This window comes from Pieris rapae, chromosome 9 (assembly GCF_905147795.1).
Source record: "Pieris rapae chromosome 9, ilPieRapa1.1, whole genome shotgun sequence".
In the NCBI taxonomy this organism is placed as follows: Eukaryota; Metazoa; Arthropoda; class Insecta; order Lepidoptera; family Pieridae; genus Pieris; species Pieris rapae.
The window spans coordinates 3,118,811-3,143,363 of record NC_059517.1 but is presented as its reverse complement, the minus strand read 5'-3'; the positions used below and the strand labels follow the sequence as shown (position 1 = coordinate 3,143,363).

Genomic DNA, 24,553 nt, shown 5'->3' with positions numbered 1-24,553 from the left:
AGGTCATCTAAGTTATAAATTTAGATATAAATTAATAATCATTCAGATACGTACACATACGATATGACTCTATAATAATAATTTTAAAATCTATAAACCGATAATCTTTGCCAATACGATTTCCCAAAGTGTATTGTCAGCGGAAGTATTGAATTATAGAACAGGTAGGAACAGCCTTTGCTTTCTAGTACTATTAAATTTGCATACGGTCAGGGATTTAGACGAGCCAAAACTGCTGCTACGTGATCGATTGAGTTATACTACAGGGTTGTCGTCTTTTCAACACCATTTTTCCTTTTCACCAGGGAACTACTGATTTGTTACTATATTACTTTTTGTCTAAAAACTTATTTGAATGCTGTTTGTTTGAGATATGGCTTGTTTAATTATACTTACTAAAAATAAAATCACAGTAGCTAACGATAAATTAAAAGCCGCCCGCGCGGCCAATAATAATAGCAGTAGCAATAGACAGATTAGGGTAAAAAACCGCCTTCACCGGGGAAGGCGAGGACCTTTACTTCGCACTTCGCTCACTCCAGTGAGCTTCCGTCCTGCCCTTCAGGCGATTGACCCCCCCGCGACGGCCCAAGCCGAGGTTCGAGTCTCACAGGAGACGCCCTTGCGCGAGTCGCGGGAAACCCCCCCTTTCCGGCTGAGCTAAGCTCGCCAAACAGCCCGTGCTGAGCTGTAAAGGCCCTTAAGGCCAACAGCGAGATTCCATTCAAAAAAAAAAAAAAAAAACTAAAAATAAATATCTTTTCTTTTTCAGGAATTCGTTTTTTTTTCTTATTGCCCCTATAACTGTTTACGTTATTTCTTTTAATTGCTTTTAGTAACTACATGACCTATTACTTTTGCGTTTCTTGCGTTCCCTTACCTAATTTATTGCTTTTTTACAGTGGTTACAAAAGTCGGCAGTTACGCTCTTTTTATTTATTTTAGTTGCACTAAACTTAATTGTTAATAACTTAATAACTTTGTTAATAAAACAAAAAAAATATTATTACTTGTCTAAACGGCCATAATAATAGCTATATAAAATTATAGATCGGCTAAACAATAATGTAATATATTGTTTCCCTCAAACAAAAGTCGATAACACTAACGAACAGATTTTTACTGAGGTTCGACATCCCTATTGTGCAATGTACTGACGCGGAAGATTTCCATGTTTCATATTGGTTTCGCAATACCAATTCAAACGTCTAGTTCTAAAACCAATAAATCTACAGCTTTTCACGATAATGGGCTTTAAATTAAGTATAGGAATTGGGCCGATGAAGGAAATAACGAACGAAATTCTTACATTCTAGAATATAAAATACCCGTGTGTGCTGGCTGTATATACGCGATGAACTCCACAACTATACGACTTTACAAAACAATAGATAAGTGTGATTCCTGAGGAAGCTTTAGGAAAGAATTGTTTTAGAAGAGAATTTCCGGTCTTGTTTTGTGTTATTGTTATGATTATTATGGGTAACTGGTAATTTTAGCTTGATCTACCGTTGCACACGGGCCAAGTGAACACTGACATTTTTATGGGTTATTATCTTGTAGAAAATTGCGGGTTATTCTTGATTAACTAATAATTTTTATTTATAACATCTTTCATAATAACTAATATTATGAAAGATGTTATAAATGGATTCCGAAAGGTCTTATAAATAATTTAATAGATTCATGTTGTTTTGCTGTATTGGGATGATTGGTTGGATTGGATTGGAAGATCCGGTGGTGGACAAAATGATATTGAAACAAATATAAATATGTTGCCACTATTACATTCGTTATATCATATTATGTTAAACGCATACAAAATAATTATACACATTATCTATCGCTTTACAATTGATAAGGTAATATTTTACAAAAAAATATTTATGCGTATGTACATTGTATGTATATACCTATTTACAATCCGTCATCCGTTTCAAAGACTATGAAATTTATATTCATTAGGCAAATAGTAATGCGAGGCCTGACAAATGATCGATTGTTAGGCCTAACACGGTTCCTGGTTATTATTATTGTACAAGTGTTAATAGAGGACATACCTCTGCGGTCGGTCTCCGCTTGACACAGCTTGTTAAATATAGGTTCCATAAAGAATACCTAAAACTTTTATTGACTTTACAATAAACAAGTAGCGGATATGGCCCAAAAGTCAGAAGCGGCGTTTTAACTTAAACATAGGTGTTGAAGTGAGTAGTTGTCAAAGTGTATAAGCTAGTCGGGCTCCGCGCTGGAACCGAGCCAAACCCGATATTAATACAATAACTTGCAGATACACTGTTCCCGACTGGTAATATTATTTACGAGTTTATTTGTTATAGTTTCGAATTTATATTTTCAGTTTTCAAACAATTATATTGAAAAAAATCAAAAGACGACGGAACATCATTACACGTTCAAGATAAAAGTTTGTAGCTTCTGTAAGAAGAAAAAAATATACGATGTCGCACCGACTTAAAATTATTATTATTATATTTATTACTATATAGAATCAATGATTTTTCTGAACCTTACTACATTACTTTCTTACGAGTACTTCATATACATTACACTTACCTTTTCACTCATGAAATATAAATATGATTTTGATAAAGAATGTGTTTTAAACAGTTTGAAAAAAATGTGATTATAATTAAATATACATACGTACATATTATCCTTGTTAGGGATAAGTTGAGAACTCTGACACAGGTATGTTTTACTTAAAAGGGTTCTCAAATCTTACTTAATCTACTTATAATGAGGACATTTATATTTCCATTTTTATACTTAACATTTACTTTAATTAACTGTCGTAACTGAAGAATTAATTCATTATGAAACGTTATGGATTAATGAGACAGGCAAAATACATTTATTTATTTCATGGACATGAAGATCCTATGAGTGCTTAGGGTGACTTATGACACCGACTGTCGACAGTCGACACAAAAAATACATTACAAAATTTCCTTTAAGTTTTTGGAATTTAATAAAAAAGGTCCTTTGTAATATACAATAATCTTAAAACACAGCGTCCAAGTTTTTAAGATATTGGTATTCTTCCGACTACCCACATCTTAAAAACTTCCGAAATACATTGTAACGTATCGATTCTGATCTACATATTCGTTCCAAGAGTGAATTAGAATTATGAACTCGCTAGCAGAACTAATTACTTAACTGAACTCCTCATATTTAATTGGCGATACGGTAAACACATTCGCTTAATTGATCTCAACTGAGCAGCGATAGGTTTACACTATGTGCAATGCATTAATTATGCAATGAATACTAGATGAATTAATATCGCTTGCACAAAGCTTGTTAGAGATTTTACTGACAATATCAATGATTCAATATGTATGGCTATACTACGTAGACAACGTTGAGCAATGTGTGCATAATGCAAGAAGCCCTCAGCTCTTCATATTAAGACAATAATAATAATTCAGTGGCGCTACAACCCTAATTGGGTCTTGGTTTCTGATTGCATCCGTTTCTTCGATAATTTTTATTTTATAGACAAGTAGGTGTTGCCATATGTATGCCACATGCCGATGTTTGGTTTTGAAACATGCAGGTTTTCTCACGATATTTGCCTTCAACGTAGGAACAAGCTTTAATTGCGGGCATAGAAAGACAATTCCTTTGGTGCACAGCCGTGATTCGAACGGACGACCGTATGAGGATCGCAAGCTTATGCCAATAAAACAACACTACTCGTATATAAACTTAAAACGTAGATATATTTAATATAGAAGAGTATATTTTTATACATATATTTTAAGCATATTAAGCATGCGAATTTATATGCAAGTATATTTACTTCAAACTTTAAAGGTGTATAATCATTGCAATAATACTTATCCAATTGTAATTTTCATATATTTAACTACAAAAACATTATTTTGCTATACAAAGACACCCATATACACGTAATCTACCTAACCGTGACAACATTCATGTAAATGATTTTACACGAAAACAAATGATTTCGACATTTAACATAAACAATGTAACCTGTAAATCGGCACAAATAAACAAGGGTCTCTTGGCAACACAAACAGAGCTGGTTCAGCGGGTGAAGTTTAATATTGATGTCAATTACAACAATATGTCGCGAAGGTTTCTTAATTAAACGTTTGTGAATCGTGAAACAAGCAAAGCTGGCAACACTTTGTTTAACTGCTTTGTACAAAAGTTCATTTCAACTTACATATTTAATGCTTTATGCATCAAACATGCATGACACATGGACAATGAATTTCAATTATAAATTCGCAGCAAGTAGTCGATTTTCTATAAAGCGTTATATATTACAAAGGTAATTGTTTCATAAAAGTCGTGATATAATTGTTATTTACTCTATTTATTAGTAAGATTTATGTTAGGTCAAACCTATGACATATTTTAAAAGTTTTAGTATATATGTTTTTTTTTTTAATCAGAGTTGTAACCAAGCTGTTGTTACTTTACTAACCTTTTTCGCATACAGTATATATCCGTAGGCGGGATTTGAAATATAAACGACTTATATATTATAACATCATAAATATCAATTCCTCTTTCAATCTTTTTTTTCTTCTCTTTCTTCCTTTATCAATTTATCAATTCCTTTCTTGACTTAAGCGAAAAAATAGAGACAAGTGAAAGAGTAATTCAGAATAACGATTAGATGGCTAAGTCTTGATTATGAGTCTCACCTAAAGAACCAGCTCTTTTTTTTTTCTTTTTTTTTTTTAAATTTCGGAAATGCACTTCTGCAGGCCCGCATCAAGAAACGAACTTAACGCGGGGACTGTGGGGCTGGATCTACACTCAAAACCCTCTGCTATTCAGAGGGGTAGCGAGACCCTACCCACTAAAACCACCTCAGCCCATCACACGCCCTTAAGATGGGCCCTCGGGGTTCGCTAGGCATTCTACCCAAGGGACCCGGGCTTATATCCGACATAGAGAGCTAATCATGACCTGCGGTTCCGGGCTACTCGAGGTCGAGCCCCCAACCTTGAACTACCGAAAGAACCAGCTCTCTGCTACATCTATTGGCATCCTAGTACGCCAGCTGTATCAGTTAGCACGCACGATAACTTTTATTTCATTCAGGCTTTCTCGTCTATATGTACATTGAAAAATGTGAATGATAATAGAATAAATCTACGGAGGATTTTCTTTAAATTATAAATTTATGTGAATAAAGGAATAGTTTCGCGCTACCATTCGAATTTTTATTTAAATTATACCATAAACAAAACAACATTATACTTATACTACTGCTACTGAAACACTTGGTGAGACACTTATGAAAATGTCGTTGATCATTTGTCACAGATGGTGAGATGGGTGATCATGACAGAGCTTAAAAAGCAAGATTGTGTTGTATTTATTTATTTTTATTTTATTTATTTAAGTATTCCTACAGCTAATCACTAAACAATATCCAAACAATTACATTACACACAAAAGCCAAAACACATTGAAACAGAAACATAAAGCACAGTTGTAAGATTGATTGATTGTTCCTTCACATTAAAATATATATTTAATATGAAGGAACAAACAAAGCCATTATTAGTAAAAGATAGCTGACTTTTTTAAATATTTTCTTTAAGAATTTTTTAGTCACTGTACAATACCTCATTTAAGAACAACTCTTTATTATTATTTTTAATACCATACATTTACTACGAACGACGTCCGTTTGAAGCATCAAAAAACTATTATTTTTAAATTCTTATTAAACAAAAATTGATAATGATTTTAGCGGTTTAATTATAACAAAATATATATTTTTGGGGGTAAGGAATATACATCGTTCTGTATTATAATAATAATACTTATTATTTATTTATTTTCTCCCATATAACATTTACAACAATAAATAAAATCCAAATCCAAACTACCTCTGGTATGGATAAACTGGATTCCATTACACAGCAAAGTCATATTACGTGGTAACAAAAAGTACATACAAAAATGGGTAATTGCATAAGATATATTTCTTATTAGCAGAGAATATAATACAAAACTGAAATAAATTGATTAAAAATATTTATATAAGCAAAATGGTTGAGCTTTTAATCAAATTAAAAGTTGCATTAAACCGATTACTATGATTAGATTTTTTAAAAGACTGGCGATATACCCGCAATCCAATCTAAGGATATTAAAGAGATCTAAAATATTTTATCGGGCATTTTTGTCGAGTCATCCATATAAAGCGTTAACATTGTGATTTTAGTACGTTAAGCTTCTAGTATAATAATGAAAATCATCAATAAATATCTAATATTAATAATTATTGTTAATTACATTATGCAGAGTTGTGTTGTGGCTTCAGCATGCGTCTCTGATCCCCGAGGCTCGATCCCCGGCTGTACACCAATAGACTTTTTTTCTATGTATATCTCATACGGTAAAGAAAAACAATGTAAGGAAATCGGCCTATCTCAAATTCGAAACTCGGCGACATATGTCAGACAGAAGGCTGATCACCTACTTGTCTATGAAAAAACAAATGGATGGAATCTGAAGAGGCCTGGCCAAGGATTATCTCGACACTGGATTTTTACTATTATTATATTCACATTAAGTATTTCTTTGAGGGCATTGTTAGGTTAGCTGAATGTGCCACGCTTAACACTGAAGTCGCATCGAATTGCGACATCAAATAGCGTTCTGAGTTAAGCACCTACTCTCCTACAGAGGGGAAGATTAAGAACACAAATGGAGACTATGAGAGGAGAGATTAACAAAATATAAGCAATTATACAAATATGTGGAACAATTTGAGGCTCCCATTCCAGAATTAGTGGCAGCAGCTTGACGGATGGGGCGAACTTTGGACATTTCCCTAACCAAAACAGACGTAGTAGAAACGCTTATTCTGACGTTAAATTGAAGAATTAATCCTGCATTTGCATTTACCGAAGCAACTAGCAAAGTTTGTATGGTTTTTATGCCCATTATATAGAATATATCGCAAATTAAATTTTACATTTGTACCTAAACTATTCATCAGGTCAAAGTTGATGTAATTATAGCCAGTATCTTGGGCTAAATGTCCGACATTGATTCCCTACGTACTTAACAACATTTTAATAAAAAAAAACCAATACTATTAAAATCGCTTATATCACCCAGTTATTATCTGCGCAATTATTTTAAGGCGGAGATAAAATCTAGGTTCCCAACGTAAGTAAACATTAATTTAGAACAAGACTAACTAAAGCCAAAATTTTAATTAAAATCACTCAATTATTATTTGTAAGTCACTCAACATAATTACATAACCTTAAGAATATGTATCTATTTTAAAAACTCGAGTTATATTCGCATTCAATAATTATTCCAACTTATCACCGCTATTACAACTTTTGATTCGATTATGATGTTAATAATAAACTAAAATGTAAATATACTTAGTTAATTATGAGCTTTAAAAATCCATATGCTTTCCTTTTTCTTAAAATACTTTTTACAAGGAAATTTTAACTTACATTTTATATTTATTTAGATTGTGAAAACTATTATACCAATAGAAAGCCTCGTTACTGGTGACACACACAGTGCATACAGTAGGCTCACCAAATGAGTCCGCCGCACATGGACATCAGAAAAAAACATTGTATCGCAAACCCATTATTCATCAGTCCATCCCCTAGTCAGTTCAACATCCCACAATCGGATTAAAATCTTTTTATGAAGGCAATAAACCGTTCCAACGCCACGGTATGAAATTCAATTGATTCGAAACATGAAAACTAGTTAGAAGCTCAGCAATTGCGCATGGTGTAAAGAGCAGGTGGTTGATATTTAACATGCCTTGTTTAGGTGAAACGTAGTAAATGAATTTTCAACCCCTTTCTGTTTACGAATTGATCTGAAATTTGGAGCCCTTAATTTTGATGGCAATATAAATATAAAAGTAATACATTCGGTATCATTGTAAATCCTAGATAGATGCCGCTACAAATGTCGGTTTATATTTAATTATGTCTAGTCTTGGAAAAATACCTTGTCCTAGTTTTACCAAGTCCCTGAATTAATTAAAAACAATGAGAAATATGTAACAAAAAACTAAAGAAACTAATATATTTTTTAATACTTAAACAATTTTATTAAGTAGGCAATCTACTAAAATACTTAAAATAATTCGGTCATATAACACTTAACATTTTTATTTCCGAAGCTATGAATCATTGATGCCTATTGTTCCAGAAAAAGCAGTAGCCTTCCAAATTGTGTACATAATAGAACTATACATATATAGGATTCTAATTTTAAAAGTGCAATTTTTTTCTAGTTCTAGTAAGTATTTTAACATAAACACTTTCCAAATATAATACCGGGAAAACCCTGGATAAATTCCTTCTAAACGGGTTAAGACTGCATATAAACGAAGAGAATCCTAAGAATTATTCACTCATAAATATTCAAACGCCATCCTCTCATATCATAGACTATTCAAATTACGTTTATTCTAAACTTTGTAGAATTTATCCACTGTTTTATTTGAATAATAATTTTACGAAATATGATAAAATTATTAACCCGAATAGGCTTTTATACGGAAAAGCAATATTCTATTTAGGCATTTAGGTCGAAAGAACAGCAATTAGAAACAAAATAAGTGACCCCATAGACTCGTTTGACCACGTATACATAAAAAATAAAAATAAAAAGCCTTCTAAAATATAAGCAAAGCAGCGTTAGTCTAATGACATCAACGTGTGACTCTTCTTGAGATCGTAGGTTAGATTTATTTGTGGTGCACAAACGGTGGCCTCCACACTAGACTTCAAAAAGAATCAATGTTTTAAATTGCGACTAGTAAACAAATTATGTTTTTATGTTTGTTAAATACTAAAAGAACCTACTTGGTTTCATATTTCATTTCATTTTATTTTGGAAAATAATTTGGGGCCTTCGCTCCTTTGTTTCTCTAAAGATTATTAAGGTCTGTAAAATTTTTTAATCGATTTTTTTTTAAATTGTTTATTATTGATGTTTAGAAATTAATGAAAAAATTGTTTGTTCTTTCGATTTTAATCATCCAAGGTCAGGATACAGTCTCTTTTAAAAAATATGTTAAAATGTGGTCCTACATGATGGTAATGGTCATATTACGCCATGTCCGTAAATCAAAATTTTATTTATCATAACTCTACCTTTAGCTAAAGCAGTGCTGATGCTTCTACAGTGCTAGCCCCACCTCACGTGCAACTTTCATATACATAATTAATTTTTGGAATGTATTTATTTATTACGTTACAAGTATTGTTTTTCTTAATCTACGATAACCGATTGTGTGTGACTACGGGCAAAGGCTTATGGAAAATATATTCTTCTATGAATATTGATCAGTATAAGCATTCAAAAACAGAACAATACAAATATATAAACATTCTCATTTACATTAACCTGTTCATATTAAATTACGAGGCTAAAGAAATTCACAAATAAATTTAAATAAAGTTGTGCGAAAGAAATAAATTAATTAAGTCGGCTTATCCTCAACAAAAAGGACAATTTAAGGCTTAAGATAAATACTTTTCCTTGAATCGCATTTCCTTTGTTTTTTCTTTTGCTTTATTAAATGTAATAAAAAATATAAACAGTTTTTGACCATAGACCAATATAGGCATTAAGACCACTGAGAAATTATTAAAAATTTAAATAAACTTATTATACAAAATAAATTAATAAAGATGGGTTTATCTCTTATCATCAATCAATTTCTTATTATTAATTAAACCGCTTAACCGATATGTATGTATTCTAAGACCTTGAAATTAAAGTAACAATACTACATTTGATTTAATAATTAAAGTCACGGGCTCCGCTTTGTTATTGTAAAATATACAACTCCCTTCTGAATATTTATTTTTAATTTTGCATAATACCTTTATAATGAAGGTAAATCGCAATGATCTGCTCAAAATAAACTGATTCAATTTAAAATCAGCAAAGGCAAAAGATGACGTAATTGAGCAGAGAGCGGATAAGTTCGTTACATCAAGATGGACGGATCTCTTTAAACCTAGAGGTAATTTGTAAGAGAGGGTGCCAACTGATACACACAGCTAACTAAAATAGCGAGCATATATTATAGAATCAGTTTTCACTTTTTTATGCATACGTTTTTTATTGAATAGGTAATTAATACTTATATGAATGCATCGATTCAGTCTAAGATAATTGACGCTACTGAGCGGAATTGACCATGATGTCATCATCGGCAATCTCTGCCAAGTACCATATGGCCCTTGCTTGGTTGGGTAAGCAACACATTCGTATCACATCGAACGATACGATTTGTCATATATAATATAGCTATCAACACTTTTTTTTTAAATATAATTTATTATAAAATTAAATTTATTATATAAAATATGTTAGTAGCAATTATTGAATATTTCCAATATTCATAACCTACATAGTATTAATAATCATTAATTTAAACATAGAAATTTAAAAGGGCCCTGTGGTTGTGTACTTTAAATGCTGCTTGTATTGCGATAAGGGCCAAAAGTCTACTTCTAAAGGAACAAAATCATAGTCGAAGGCAAGATGTAAAATTTGCGGCAGCTTTTGCGCTTGTCTAAGGGTGGTAGAACAGAGCTAATTTAAAATCATTATTAAGCCATGATAATTTACACAAAGACTACGTTTACAATAAAACTTTCTTTATCGAAAAATCAGAATTTTCCTTTAAAGAAAGCTAGACTAGGCATTCTTTTATGCAGTAAATCAGATCTCTCCAGGCGATTTGGTCGCTCACTAATGAATACAAACCGCTGTGCACGGCACACGAAACAGATGTAGGTACGGATTAGAATTTAACTTCGAAAAACTTAAACTAGACATTCGGGTAATTTATCGGATAGTTTCACTTGGCCTGCCTTTTTGATTACAGTTTGAAACTTTACAAACAAGATATATCTTCTAAGCATACTTAACTAAGCTTTTTATCCTCTTAATAAATATAATAAATAGAAATTTCATAAACCGGCGATTTTGGAACATTTCATTTATATAAGTACATACTAAATCTTAATATGTATATAAAAATTACGTGTCACGTTGTTTGACCGCTATGGACTCCTAAACTACCGAACCGATATCAATCAAATTTGAAATCAAATCAAATCACACCGTGCGCAGTTTGATCAAACTTAAAATATAGGATAGCTTACATCTCAATTTATACCCGCAATATTATTTTATTGCAAATGTTTGTTTATTATATGAAACAATTCTTCCAGATGGCGCTGTGTTAAAAACACATACAAAACCAAAATATTAAGTTTAACACTATCGTAAAACGTAAATATAGTCAGATCAAAAATTTATATTAAAAAATAATCTACAACAATATAAGCCAACATACCCTCGGGTGTAAATTGGATAAAAACTTACATCATCGGTACACAAACTATTGTTATAAAAATTTAATACTTTATTTAGATAGAGGCAAAAAAATATTTATTACTGATGAAGAAACCTCTAACATTTGAAAGGCCAACTGATTAAGCGTACCATCTCATTGTCTGACCTGAACCTAAACGTCAGCAGTCCGTAATTAAAACAGTCATTTGTTCGCTTAAGGAAGTAATTAGGAACTTATTTCAAATTACCTATGAAGTTGATTAAAATCTTCATTAGTCACAGAAATAGATCGATAATGACTATTTACTGCATCTTTGATAGCTTGAAGTTTGCCGAATTCATTGTTTAAATTTGCTCTCTCTGCAGTGTCGCGGTCATCAACATCTGGAGAGGACAATCTGTTTCCACCGGTTTCTGTCCACCGCCTCTCTTATAACAGTGTATAGCTTTGAGAACGATTTGTCTTTTACTTGATCGGTCTATCTGATTGGTGAATGGCTACGAGATCTTTTGTTTTCTGTGTTCCACCCACCAAGATCAGTTTCTCCATGTCTTCATCGCCTTATTGGCCGAAATAAGATATAATTCGCCGTAAGACAATCGGCAGGCGACTTCAAATCGATATATTACTGTGTTTCGTTTATGTTTTACAGTCTGATTAACACTTAACTTTACTTAATGGCTCTTTTATTTAATTGCAACCAAACGAGAGTGATTACGACAAGAAGTATTTAAGATTAATAATACATTGATTGAATGATTTATGGAGTCGTAAATAAACACGCAAGCATTTTGCTTTCGAATTTTAAGTAGCTTTAAAAAGAGATGTCTACGGTAATTTCGCGGGGCAAGACTTTTATGAGGGCAATTTTAATTTGCAAAGGAAATTCATTTAATGGCATAACGAAGGTTTTATGGGCTGCGGTTAAATCTTTACGAGAGGGGGTTTGTCTCTGTAAGCTGTATTATAGTAATTATTATACCTGCTATATGAGTATCGCTTCGCGCACTTAAACGATAAATGATTGTCTATTGAATAAAACCCTTATTTAAAATCTAAATGCGGATTTATTTTTACATAAGTGACATTTCGAGTGCTAGTACTCGTGATCAGCGAGCTTTTCTTGTCTTAGCGTAATTGCTTAAGACAAAAGATAAGTTATTGTAAGCCAAATGTAATGACGTGGAATAGGTGATACTTTCATGATTCGTTCCAAAATAAACATATTTTATCATTTTTACCTTACCAGAATATTTTAAAAGGTTTTTTTTCAGCAACTCACTCGCGAACCCTCTGGTGTTAAGAGTGTCCATGTCCCAGAACAAGGTTATGTAAGGCTTCGCACGTTTGCCTCCAGTTATTTAAAAAAATATATTTGTATGACAGTTGTATACTATTGTTATACGGAGACGTGTACTACATAATACTCTGTAAATGAGTATATTATATTATATAATAATTATTATATTCAAAGGTCCCATCTACATTATAAAACTATTTATACTAAATAGGTCAGTAGTTTGAGCGTACCTTTAAGCTAGTCACCGTAGCTTTATTTTTTATTATTGTATAGGCAGGCTTTAAGGGTAACTTATACGTGTTTGATATTCGCGAGTCATGCTCGGCGCTAACCAGACACTAAACCTGGTATACAATTTGTAAAAAAATTCTTAAGGTATTTTAAAAGCCCGGTATTGGAAAGATTAATGGCCTGTAATGCATATTGCTACAATGGCATCCTATGTTATTGTGGGAAGTGCAGTGGTCTTTGGAAAACTAGTCCGCAGTTACAAAATATTTGTAATATATATATTTTATTTTCACTATATATGGAGGCGCGTATATTTAATATAATCAATTTTAAAGACAACGTATGACTTGATTCTCAAGGAGTTCATTGTTATGCTAAGTTTTATTAGTACATTAAAAATAAAAGTTAATTTGGGCGAGACAATTTGTTAGGGCAAGGGACAGAAGGGCGTATGCTTTAGACGTTATTACTTTAAATTTAGAGCATGTTTTAATTACGAATTAAGCTACTGAGTATATTTTAATTAATGTAAAATTAAATACTCAACATCATATTAATTGTAATTGTACATAACATATTTTTTCTCAGTAGCATCATAGTATATAAACGAATGCCTATGTAAATTAGTCTTGCTAAGCACGACGACCAAAACTAAGTGACTTTAGTTGGATATAGATAAACGAAAAATAAAACAACTTTTCGGACAAGTTTCTCTTCTTTACACACAATATATATTAAAATAAAATCAATCCTAAGGCCTACTCCATTCTGACCTTTCTGATTTTTTTTCAGGTTTTACGTAGCAACTCAATAAAGTGTATATTATATCATTAAATTGGAGAAAAACCTAAAAAGCTTAAATTTTCAAAAATTATATACAGACACTCTCCTCATTAAACATTATAAATGTTGGTAAAAAAACGAAATATTTTCCATGCTTAGCTTTTGCGAACATACAGTCTAGCTAGTGCAGTAAGAGTAGTCAGCTAGACGCGGCGAGGACTTGTTTACATTAAAAGTTAGACATAAATTGTGTACTTTTATCAACTATTTTTTTTTTGTAATTGGTAAAAGAATTTTCAAAATCGTTCCTATACATCGATAGATTAGAATTTGTAAAGTTGGATCCCCTACATAAATATATAAACATATAACAACTTTACCTCTTTACAATCTTAATGCACACGGCACGTTGTTTGTCCGATATGGACTCCTAGACTACTTTACTGGTTTCAATCAAATTTGCACACCGTGTGCAGTTTGATCTAACTTAAAAGATAACTTATATATACATATAAATAATTCTGTTCGTGTGTATGTCACTGAACTCCTCTTAAACGGCTGAACCGAAGTGAATGTTTTTTTCTATGCGTTTGGGTGGTTCCCTGGATGGTTTAGATTCACAAAACAGCCCGGCAGATGCCGCGGCAGTCGGTACTTTCATACTTTGTTAAATTGCCTAATCTTTTGAAATATCAAGTAGGACAACGTCTGTCGGGTCCGCTGGTATTAGTATAGATAATAAAATTATATAACAGTGGCGTTACAAGTCCTAATACCGTATCTATTATTTATTGGCAAGTAATTGATCATTTTGCACCAATTTCGTGTCTAAATCATTCCAGCTCACAATATTACAGCGGACGTGTTAATTGCGCCCATAGAAAATTCCATTGATGCAGAAAATACACTTTGGGGTTGACAATGACATAGCCGGTTCCATGTTAGACTTAAACTATTTCATTTTTATGCAGTTTTTTTCAATAAATCTAATATGAATAAACGTTTAACTAAGATCTATTCAAAAAGCCCAAAGACAATCCTAGGTTCCACAAATTCAATTAATTCTAACTATAGATAACACAAACAGTCCGCGTTAAGTGAGGACATTGATCGATATTCCAGCGTTATGCAGAGTATCCTTAGACTATAGACTTGAGACAGATCCTTAGGGCATTTAAACAAAGACCATTGGGCGAACAATTGTAATGACGAACAAACGAAGGAACATTTACAGATATTTTTTAAATTTTTATTATTGTTTATTGAAGTTATCCCAACGTTTGAGTGTGTTCTAAAACGAACTATATTTCATAAACCGTAGATCAAAAGTCAATTATGTCAAAGTTAAAAAATATATTGTAATGTATTATAATATATTGTAATATCCAACTCAAAACGTTAATATCGTCAGGATTCGACCGGCTTTAATGAATTCCGGATTTATATATATGTGTGCTGCGTAGCACGTAGGTTCACGTAGGTTGAAGTATTAACTTCACAAAAATATATATATTTTTTATGTTTAAAAAAATACAAAATACAAATTCGGACTAAGCGTATTCAAGTACTCGATAATTCATTAGTATTGGTTGCCCGGTTACTTTACTTAAGCGTGAATCTCAATACAAAGTGCTATTACATGAACACCCGTTGAACTAATAAACTAGTTAGTAGTTTGAAAGTAAATGAGTAATTGTTCTATATATATATATACTTATATGAAATAAAGCTTTCTGTTTTCTACAAAAAAAACACGAAAAAAAGAACACATATATATTTCCCAGCAACTAGAAGGTTGATAAGAGTATGATATAACTACTTAATAAAATCCTTATATATAGCGCATTTGATATTTGCAACACTTAAATATATTATTTTTATATTAACTTACATATTAATGATAATAATACGATAAATAAATAATAAAAGTAAAAATAGCCTTTATTCGATTACACTAAAGTTACAGTAAGTCCTAGTAATGTTTTTACTAGGACTCGACCTCCGATTGAGTGAAGTCCCCCAAATTCTTCCATTTGTGTCTATTCCTTGTAACAATTATTACCCGCTATCCTTTTTATTTCATCCTCCCAAGTTTTTGGTGGGCATCCTCTCTTTTTTGATTTCGATTCTGTATTACGATATATAATTCAAAACTTTACATCTTCATGCACCTTTAAAAGGCCTCCTCCAACTGGCTACACTACTACGCTCTCTATGAGTACTATGTCATAACTTCCACTATATTTTAATATGGTGTGAATTTAATACAAAGTACAAAATATAGAGGAATAATTTGTATACGTGAGCTGCGAACTCGGAACAAAAGAAGTGAATAGACTTACGTCACTCCATCTACTGTATCCGTTACGACACGCCAAATGCGCAGCTCCACAATAACACGGCACGATTTATTAAACCCCAAGGATCATTTCTAAAACTATTTCATATTTATATCTTAGTAAATCCAGAAAGTTGAGGCTGCACAAATCAAAGATACACTTAGCGGGGTTTTTCATGGGAAAGACACAAATATTTATAAACTACATTCTCTGCTATTATAATAATTACCTGTTAATTTTGTTCTACACTCAAAACTAGTCATAAATTAAGGATCACAAGTATATAGAGAATTAGTTATACATTTATAAACAAAAATGTTATCCAAATACATATGACGATTTTAACGTAATCTATAAGTGAACATTAAGGCTATAAGTAAAATTTATCAATATGACTTTTTTAATACCTACTCCTATAACAATAAACCACGCGGACATTTATAAAGTTTATTGTATTTTTTTTATGTAACAAGGTGTTGTGTACGAGAAATTTTAACATTCACACAGTGTCCCACTTTTTATTTGATAACAATTTTGCCGTCCTGTTTCCCCATTTATGTCAAATAGTTTTGGAAACTATTCAATATTTTTATATTGTCGAAATTTTAGTATGGAGAAGTACTAGTACTAAAAAATCCATGATTAAATAATATTCAATATTTAAATTATTTATATTGCGAATGGAAACAAATCCGCGCAAGTAGTAATATCGTAGTGTTTTGATTTACGTCGCGCCGTTAGTTATATGTTGTTTTAATGCGTAGCGTTCTTAACACAGCAATATTTTTAGTATAATGTTTATGTACAACACACTATTTTTACATGCTTATGTTTCAGTGATATTAAGATAATGACTAATTCGATTTGCCTACGGAGAAGGCAGTATCAGTTAAAAATATTTTTTCTATAAACGCCTAGAAGACTAATTTAAAGTGATAGGGCCTTATGAACATTGTCAGAAGACGTGTGTAGGCCTTTTAAGAATATTTATGAACTCAAGGTCTTATGGTATATGTATGACAAAATCAAATACATTTTTGTCACGTATGGGGGGGTCAGATTCGAAAAGTCTCGTTTCGGAATCTTGCCTTAAGAAACCTTAAAAATTATTTATTATAGAAGAAATATAAATCCATCGCCTCGCACGGTTGAAGATGTTAGATGATTGTTTTGAGTACTCACTTTTCTTATATCGCTTTTCGGAATTTTTAGCCCAATGGCTAAAAATTCAAAACAATTTTTGAATTTATTAATTTTAATTATTTTGGAATTTACAACTGAAAACAAACTAAACAGCTGAAGACCTAATACTTATATATTTCCTAGACGATGCCAAAAACAAGCTTCATTTAAAAAATATATGTATTATGCATCATAAAATATACTTTAATTATAAATATAAATATAATTAAAACCATTATTGTAATGCGTTTATTTTTTGTATTAAAACGTAAAAACGCTATCTATGAATCTCTTATTAAACGGCTCAAGAGACGACAATAATTGTAGACTAAAAAAATAAATAAACAGCGGTATTATTGTATCGTTTTTACAAGAGATAGTGTTCCATGGTTTCAATATTATCAGGGAAATAGTTAATCCCATAATACAAATTCGGACTAAGCGTATTCAAGTACTCGATAATTCATTAGTATTCGTTGCCCGGTTACTTTACTTAAGCGTGAATCTCAATACAAAGTGCTATTACATGAACACCCGTTGAACTAATAAACTAGTTAGTAGTTTGAAGGTAAATGAGTAATTGTTCTATACTTCGGGCAGAATAATGAGCTCAACTCAACCTTGCTATTAATATTCTTAACATGAGGCAGCATGTAGGCGGAAAGCCAAGCTTAGCAAAACTTTCATATATCCTAGTATATTAATAACAAAACAGACGCTATAAACGAATACATTATTATATGCGGGCCATTTTTTTAAAGCGAAATATGGTAACCATAATTATTTTGGACAATGTATAAAGCAAAAAGGTGTAATATTCCATCATCATAGACCAAAATCAATAATCGATTTGTTCCGTGTTTTATTGAAGATAACTTTGTCATTGTACAAAACAATGACAAAGTTATCTTAAAATTTATATGTGTTATAAGTCAAATTTGCCAGTTATTAAATATATATGTATTTTTAACAAATTATATAACTTCATTAAAAATGCACTATGAAGTATTAAACAATTCGGAATCATCAAGTTTTTTTTATGAAAAGATATATTGTGGTTTATTCATGATTCGTGCCCAAAATTTCTTTTTTTTAAAGGCGATCAGAAGTCGATTTGAATACATTTTTCTTTCATATGATATTTATCTGCATTAATAGTGAACGAGGATGTTTTTGTATATTTAATATACTGCAAAGGAATTTTTTTCCTCTTTCTCTAGTAGAATTAAAATGTATCTTCTATTCATTTCTGTAGTCATTACACCGTATTCTTTAATCTGTGATTACACCCCCAGTGTCTAGTCTGTATCGTTTTTCAGACGCACAAAGGCGTCGTACAATACAGGTTTAACGTTTCAGTCGGCGTCATGAAAAAGCCTTTATTCACAATAGTTCTACGACTCTTATAACACTAGTATGAAGTCCCGTTAACACCTGATGGGTGATACAAAATAGATGTATTTTTAAAGGTTTTGTTTGTATACTAAGAATCTCTACATAGAAGTATATCAGACACGCGATTAGGTACATCTGACGCCGAGGAACTAGGCAGGAAAGGAATGTCAAATGTCCTCTTTCCTGAAGAAAAGGTGCTTTATTTTCTTTAACTTAGTTCTGGTGGGCTTCTTGGCAGCTACCGACGTCTTCCTCTTGGGAGATCCTCCTTCATGGGCGAATCAGACGTTACCAGTTGTCTTACTGACATATTTGACAATTCTATGGTAGATATTTTTCCGTCTGCGATCTGTGCTCGAGCAACTAGTCGACTAGCCCATCCTGGGACTCACCCATACAAGTATCGAGCTCCATATCCCGCCTGTCTCTTTCGAAAGTCGGACAGTCAATAAATAAATTAACCACCGTTTGGGACAAATCATCCAATGCGATTTAGGTATATTGCTATTGGTTGGTTTTTCTCTTATATGCTGATAGAAAGGAAGTCCGTTCATGTATAGCCAGGATTCGAAGTCACTGCCTGATTATCACGCTTTCACAGCGTTATGGTGTATATTCTTGATTTAATCATATATTACGTCGTATGCAAAATTAAATCAATTTTAATCTAAAGTGGGACTTCAGACACAGCACTTTGCATAAATATATGCTTACTGAGGCACATTTATCAAACTACACTTGAGGCCCGAACTAAGCCCAGATTCGCTAACTTTACTTTAACATTTCTCATCCGATTATATGTATATGTATATTATATGTATATCGGGCGATGTTAAGTGATACCGCCGCCCATGAACACTTACTTACTTAGAAGGCTCACAAGTTCGCCGGTCTTTTGGGAAGTATTACGATTATCTTGAAGGACCCTAATTTGAATTGGTTCAGATATAAAAAAAAATATATATATATATTTCAGTGATACAGCTGGTTCTACGTTCAGTGGTAGTTAGCGGCAAAACTAGTGTAACTGTCTTTAAAAACGTTCAGTTATGGAACGCTAAAAAGCACTCTACGATTTTTACCAGACAACCCTTTGTCTGGTATGGTCAATCATATATATAATCAATGGGTAATGTATAAACAAAAACTTAAATATAGATCTATAATTAATTTAAAAAAGCTATTTCATAAGGCGATTGTATTCTTTAATACAATGTTGCAAGTTACACGACAAGTACCCTTGTAAAAACAAAGAGCTGCCGCTACCTAAAGTTTTAACTCGAACTTCAAGAATACTGAAATATATAAATGAAAAAACATCTTAATAAACCACTATAATAACAATGAACGCTAGTGAAATAACAAGTTGGCTATGGCCAAATATTATAACACTTCCATTATTACGCATTAAGCTGTATAATGCTAAACAATGGCGGGAAACACACTGGAGCTGTATTGTGTTGCAAGCCTTTGATAAAGCTCTTATTATTGAAAAATTTAATCCACTACAGCGACCTACTTTAACTTTTAATTTACCTGTTTCAAGTTGTCAAAATTTTATAAACTTCGTGATGTAAACAGACATATAATATGACTTTTTCATACGTTAATATTTATATTAGTGAAAATTATGATTAAAATTAAATAAATATTATATAAATTATTAAGTAACCAGTCCAGTAACAGAATAATAGAACAATATAGTTATTAACTTACTTGCAATAATAAAGTCTTCCATCCCTTCCCGTGTGAACAGTCCAACCTTCCTTCAGATCAGTTTGAAGACTCTCTAACGCCGCCTCGTCTTCCAAAGCCTTTGGACTTCCTCCCAATTTTGGGCTTCCATACTTCGGACTAGCACCCAAATTAGGGCTGTCTCCCAAATAACCAAACTTTGGACTACTGGTGCCAATACTTGGACTGTTTGAACCCAATCTGAGGCTACCTTTACCATCACTTAGTACTGGGCTGTTCAGTCGGGGAAAATTTGGGTTCTGTCTGGTTTTAGGACTGGCCGTGCCGCTGGGACCAGGCGAGTGGGTCGCCTGCTGCAGCAGCATTGCTTTCACATCATTGAACCATGTTTATTGTGATCTGAAAAACAAAGTGATCGTTTTTAAAAACAGCTGGTTTTAAAATAATGCTTAAAACTGTTAAGAATCTAATATTTCACTGCCCAAAATATGTCGCATTTATATTCATATCATGTACAAATTCTTCCCAAAATTATCACATAAAAGGCCGCGCTATAAAAGTCCTTGTTTTAGTGACAAAAATGGCAACACAGATTAAAACTGGCCGCATACGTCGAAACAGCGGTGAAATTGCTATAAAAAGAAAACTCTTCCCTCGCAAACCTTAATCGCCACGAGCATGGAAATATGAATAAAAATGGTCAACAATTTTCGGATGACGTTCTTTTGGACAGTTTACACCAATGGGGAAGTGTTATATTATATAATAATCTCAAATATTTTACTCATAATGAACAGAATTGTAAGTGTTACAAAAGGGTGTTTTTTATTCTTCAATTCTTAATCTATTATTAACAATTTCGTATAATTATAATCATTAATATTTATAGTCTCGATATTTCGGAGTGCTTGTAATGGGTGAGACAAAATTACAGCGTTATTTTTGGACGATTCAAAAAAGTTATAGATATGGGCTTGAAATAGCGCTGCTGAAAAACAGGACGTACAACAAAGAACTGACAATCTTCGGCGTCCTATATTAGTTGTCGAATGTGGAACGTCAAGTCGATGAAGTACTCTTTACCGAGATCATTTTTCAGAACTAAGGAATGTTTGTTTAGGCCTGCCGTGTCACAACAGAAGACGGATGTTTTTGAATGATATAAAATATTCATTCAATATCAAATTATACATAATATGATATAGATACTTTTTATACTTTATTCATGATATTGTCTTCTTTAAATTAATACGCTTGCAAATATATCCGTAAAAAAACAGAATCAATTTAATTTTTTTAACATTGAAATTTTCACAAATACATTCAGTTGGAAAACAGAAAAAATCATGAATAATTTAGATATCGACAACAATAATTCTACGGGAACAATGCGACCTGAAAAAATATGAGGTTTTTATCTCCCCATAAAACAAAGTGCTCGTGGCACCCTTTAATGGGTAGAGATGTTTCTAAATAAGCTAAAAGTCCGTAGAAAACGCAAAAAATTGATTAACAACAATAGCATTTATTATTAAGTATTTATATTGCGTTTTATACAAACTTTTTTTTTAAGATTATGGATAGGTAATTTTATAAGCAGACTTCATCCGTATGAAAGTGTTCTCTTATACGTCGTAAGTGTGCAGATAACACATTGTGGAGAAACTAATATGTCTCAAATTTAAAAGTCGATCACCTACTTGTCTAAGATACAAAAGTAATGATCAAAGCAACATTTGCAATCTTAATCCAACACACATATTAAATTATAGCCTCAAAAAATTATTATTACTTACTTTACTAGAACTAACAGAATGAGGACTATTGTATTTACAAAAAACATTGTTTTGGTTAAAATCAATATCGAATTCTATTCTCCTAAACAATGGTTTCGCCAACCCATAAATCATAGCAAATCCACATCCATTTGTAAATTAAACAGAGATGGTAATACTCAGATGCAGTATTTCGAAAAAGGACAGAAATAGTTATGGCAGGTGCGTCGTTGACCTCATTTGTGATGTTATTTCGGCGGTAAGACGACGTGCAATCATCGAATGTATGAATTTGTACAACAATGGGGCATTTGGGAAAATTCTTTAGGTCGTTAGAGGAAAACAGCTTTAATATTATTTCTTCATAACGAGCGTAATTCGAAAGGTACACATTTAAGCTATGTTATGATTAATGTGCTATTGTTTATGATGTTTTCTAAATATTAAGTGTAATTCTTGTAAGTGAGCATTACTAGGAATTTCCTTCCGAAAAAATGACCACTAAATTTGGATGGACGAGATCCAATTTCAGATTTATTTTTTCTATGTAGTATTCTCTGTTGTTAAAAAACTGCTTTGTAATAAGAATGTTTACATAAGTTATACTTAGAATTAGTATATACCTAAAATACGTGTATATCGAAACCTGTAACACGCAAACCTTTTTGTGGGTATTTAATATCGAAACATAATAAACAAACATGTCTTAAAAGAGAAATGAAATAAGCAACTCCAAAATCCTTTAATAAATGTCAGGTTAAATCCACAACAGCCCTTGACGACCAAACATAAATTTGAATAATAAGCAGACAGACTGCTGAAATTCAATTTGTTTTAAAACAATCCAAATATTTTAATTAAATTTCTAACATTTAATATATAATTTTACAAACTGACGAAGGTTTCATAACGTTTTACATTATACGTAACATATATATATATATTATACTTGATGACCCGGCTAACTTTATTCCTTCTTACAGTTTTATAATATCGTGGCCACTTTAGTTAAACTTTATTTAGGATTTCATTAAGAGTTACATTAATACAACTTCTTTTGAAAATACAGTTGGCAGTTTTACACGTAAGGCTAGGCTCTCTAGCGCCAACATTTCGATACTGCATGTTAAATCACTTATTGATACAACATTTTTTGATGAGGTCTTCGATCAAGATCAAAGCCTAGTTATGCAACTCCTCATTCGCCTCAAGATCGAAATTTCTTGAACTGACATGGATTCGATGTAAAATGATGCGTAGTTTTGTCAAAAGATGCTGTTTGCATTTTTAAAATTTATTTACATAATGTTATTATAACATAAGGTTATAATTATTCATCAAGCATGAATTATTATAACCTTATGCCATCACTCATCATCAATCATCTTATGAATCCACTTCCGCTATAGTCCTTTAAAAAGTTTTAGAAATATCCATCCAATGAAGTAAATTACGGAGGCATTTAACATAAGCCTTAACTCTATTCGCTATATCTATTAATATTAATAGATAAAACTGTAAATGTACATGATACATAAACACATTATATTATAGCTAGTTATACTCTATACATTCTATGAAATCAGATAACTCAACAAGGCGACGTGTTTGTCAAACTTGGGCCATCATTGTCGGGTCTCAGGATGTTGGGATCGCCAGCGGTCTTGTAAATAAATAGTTTCGGTAGTGTTGTAACGTGTGCTATTTAATAACACAACCTTTTGGGGCCCTAACTTTGTACTTGTTGAAGATTTGGGCTGGCATAAAGTATTATACTTTGTATATCGTACATTGAATGCACCCTAAGTAAACTCAAAATAAATTTAAAGAAATACATAAGAGTTAAAAAAACAGTGGCTACAACTATAAACTTTGAGATCTGAGAGAAAGAGAGAGGGGGGGAGAGATCTTTAGATATCTGTACCTATATTTGATCAGTTGCTTTTCCTTATGACCACAGAAGTGAGCGTGTCGTGCCTGATACGACACTTTTTGAGCAAATCCGGCATGGATTTGTAACAATTATCTGATATGATCTGATACTTCCGGAATGAGAGTCGCAGTTGAAGACACTGTCAAAACTGTTCTATAATTCTATATAAATCAATGTTATCAGTCAATAAGATAATAATCTTTGTTGAACTTAAAATTCTAGTATTTTGGGTTCTGTATTGATTCTGCAGCTAGCTAGCTGCTCCCGCGAACTTCGTTTCGCTTTAGCATGCCAATATATGGAACATTTTACTATGCTACCCCATAGATACTATTCGCGTTCACAATCAAAATCATGTCACTAAAAATATTGTCACCCTAAAAACCTACCTCAGGAGTTCAAGGAACAAATCTTGCACACACAAGTTTTGCACTTAGCAACGTATTTTGCGATTCATTTTAATTATATAGCCATAGGAATCTATAATTATACATACTATAAAATAGCCTTGAGCGGCTGAAATGTATA

General features: G+C 32.1%; 1 protein-coding gene across 1 annotated transcript in view; it reads right to left on the bottom strand.

Moving 5' to 3' along the window:
* LOC110999732 (FERM and PDZ domain-containing protein 4) overlaps positions 1 to 24,553 on the bottom strand; it is an 87,874-nt gene that overhangs the window by 43,711 nt on the left and 19,610 nt on the right. The window contains exon 2 of the mRNA XM_045629434.1: positions 20,339 to 20,716. Within this exon, the coding sequence (XP_045485390.1) occupies positions 20,339 to 20,682 (344 nt within the window). The 5' untranslated portion in view covers positions 20,683 to 20,716. The remainder of the gene's footprint in view (positions 1 to 20,338; positions 20,717 to 24,553) is intronic.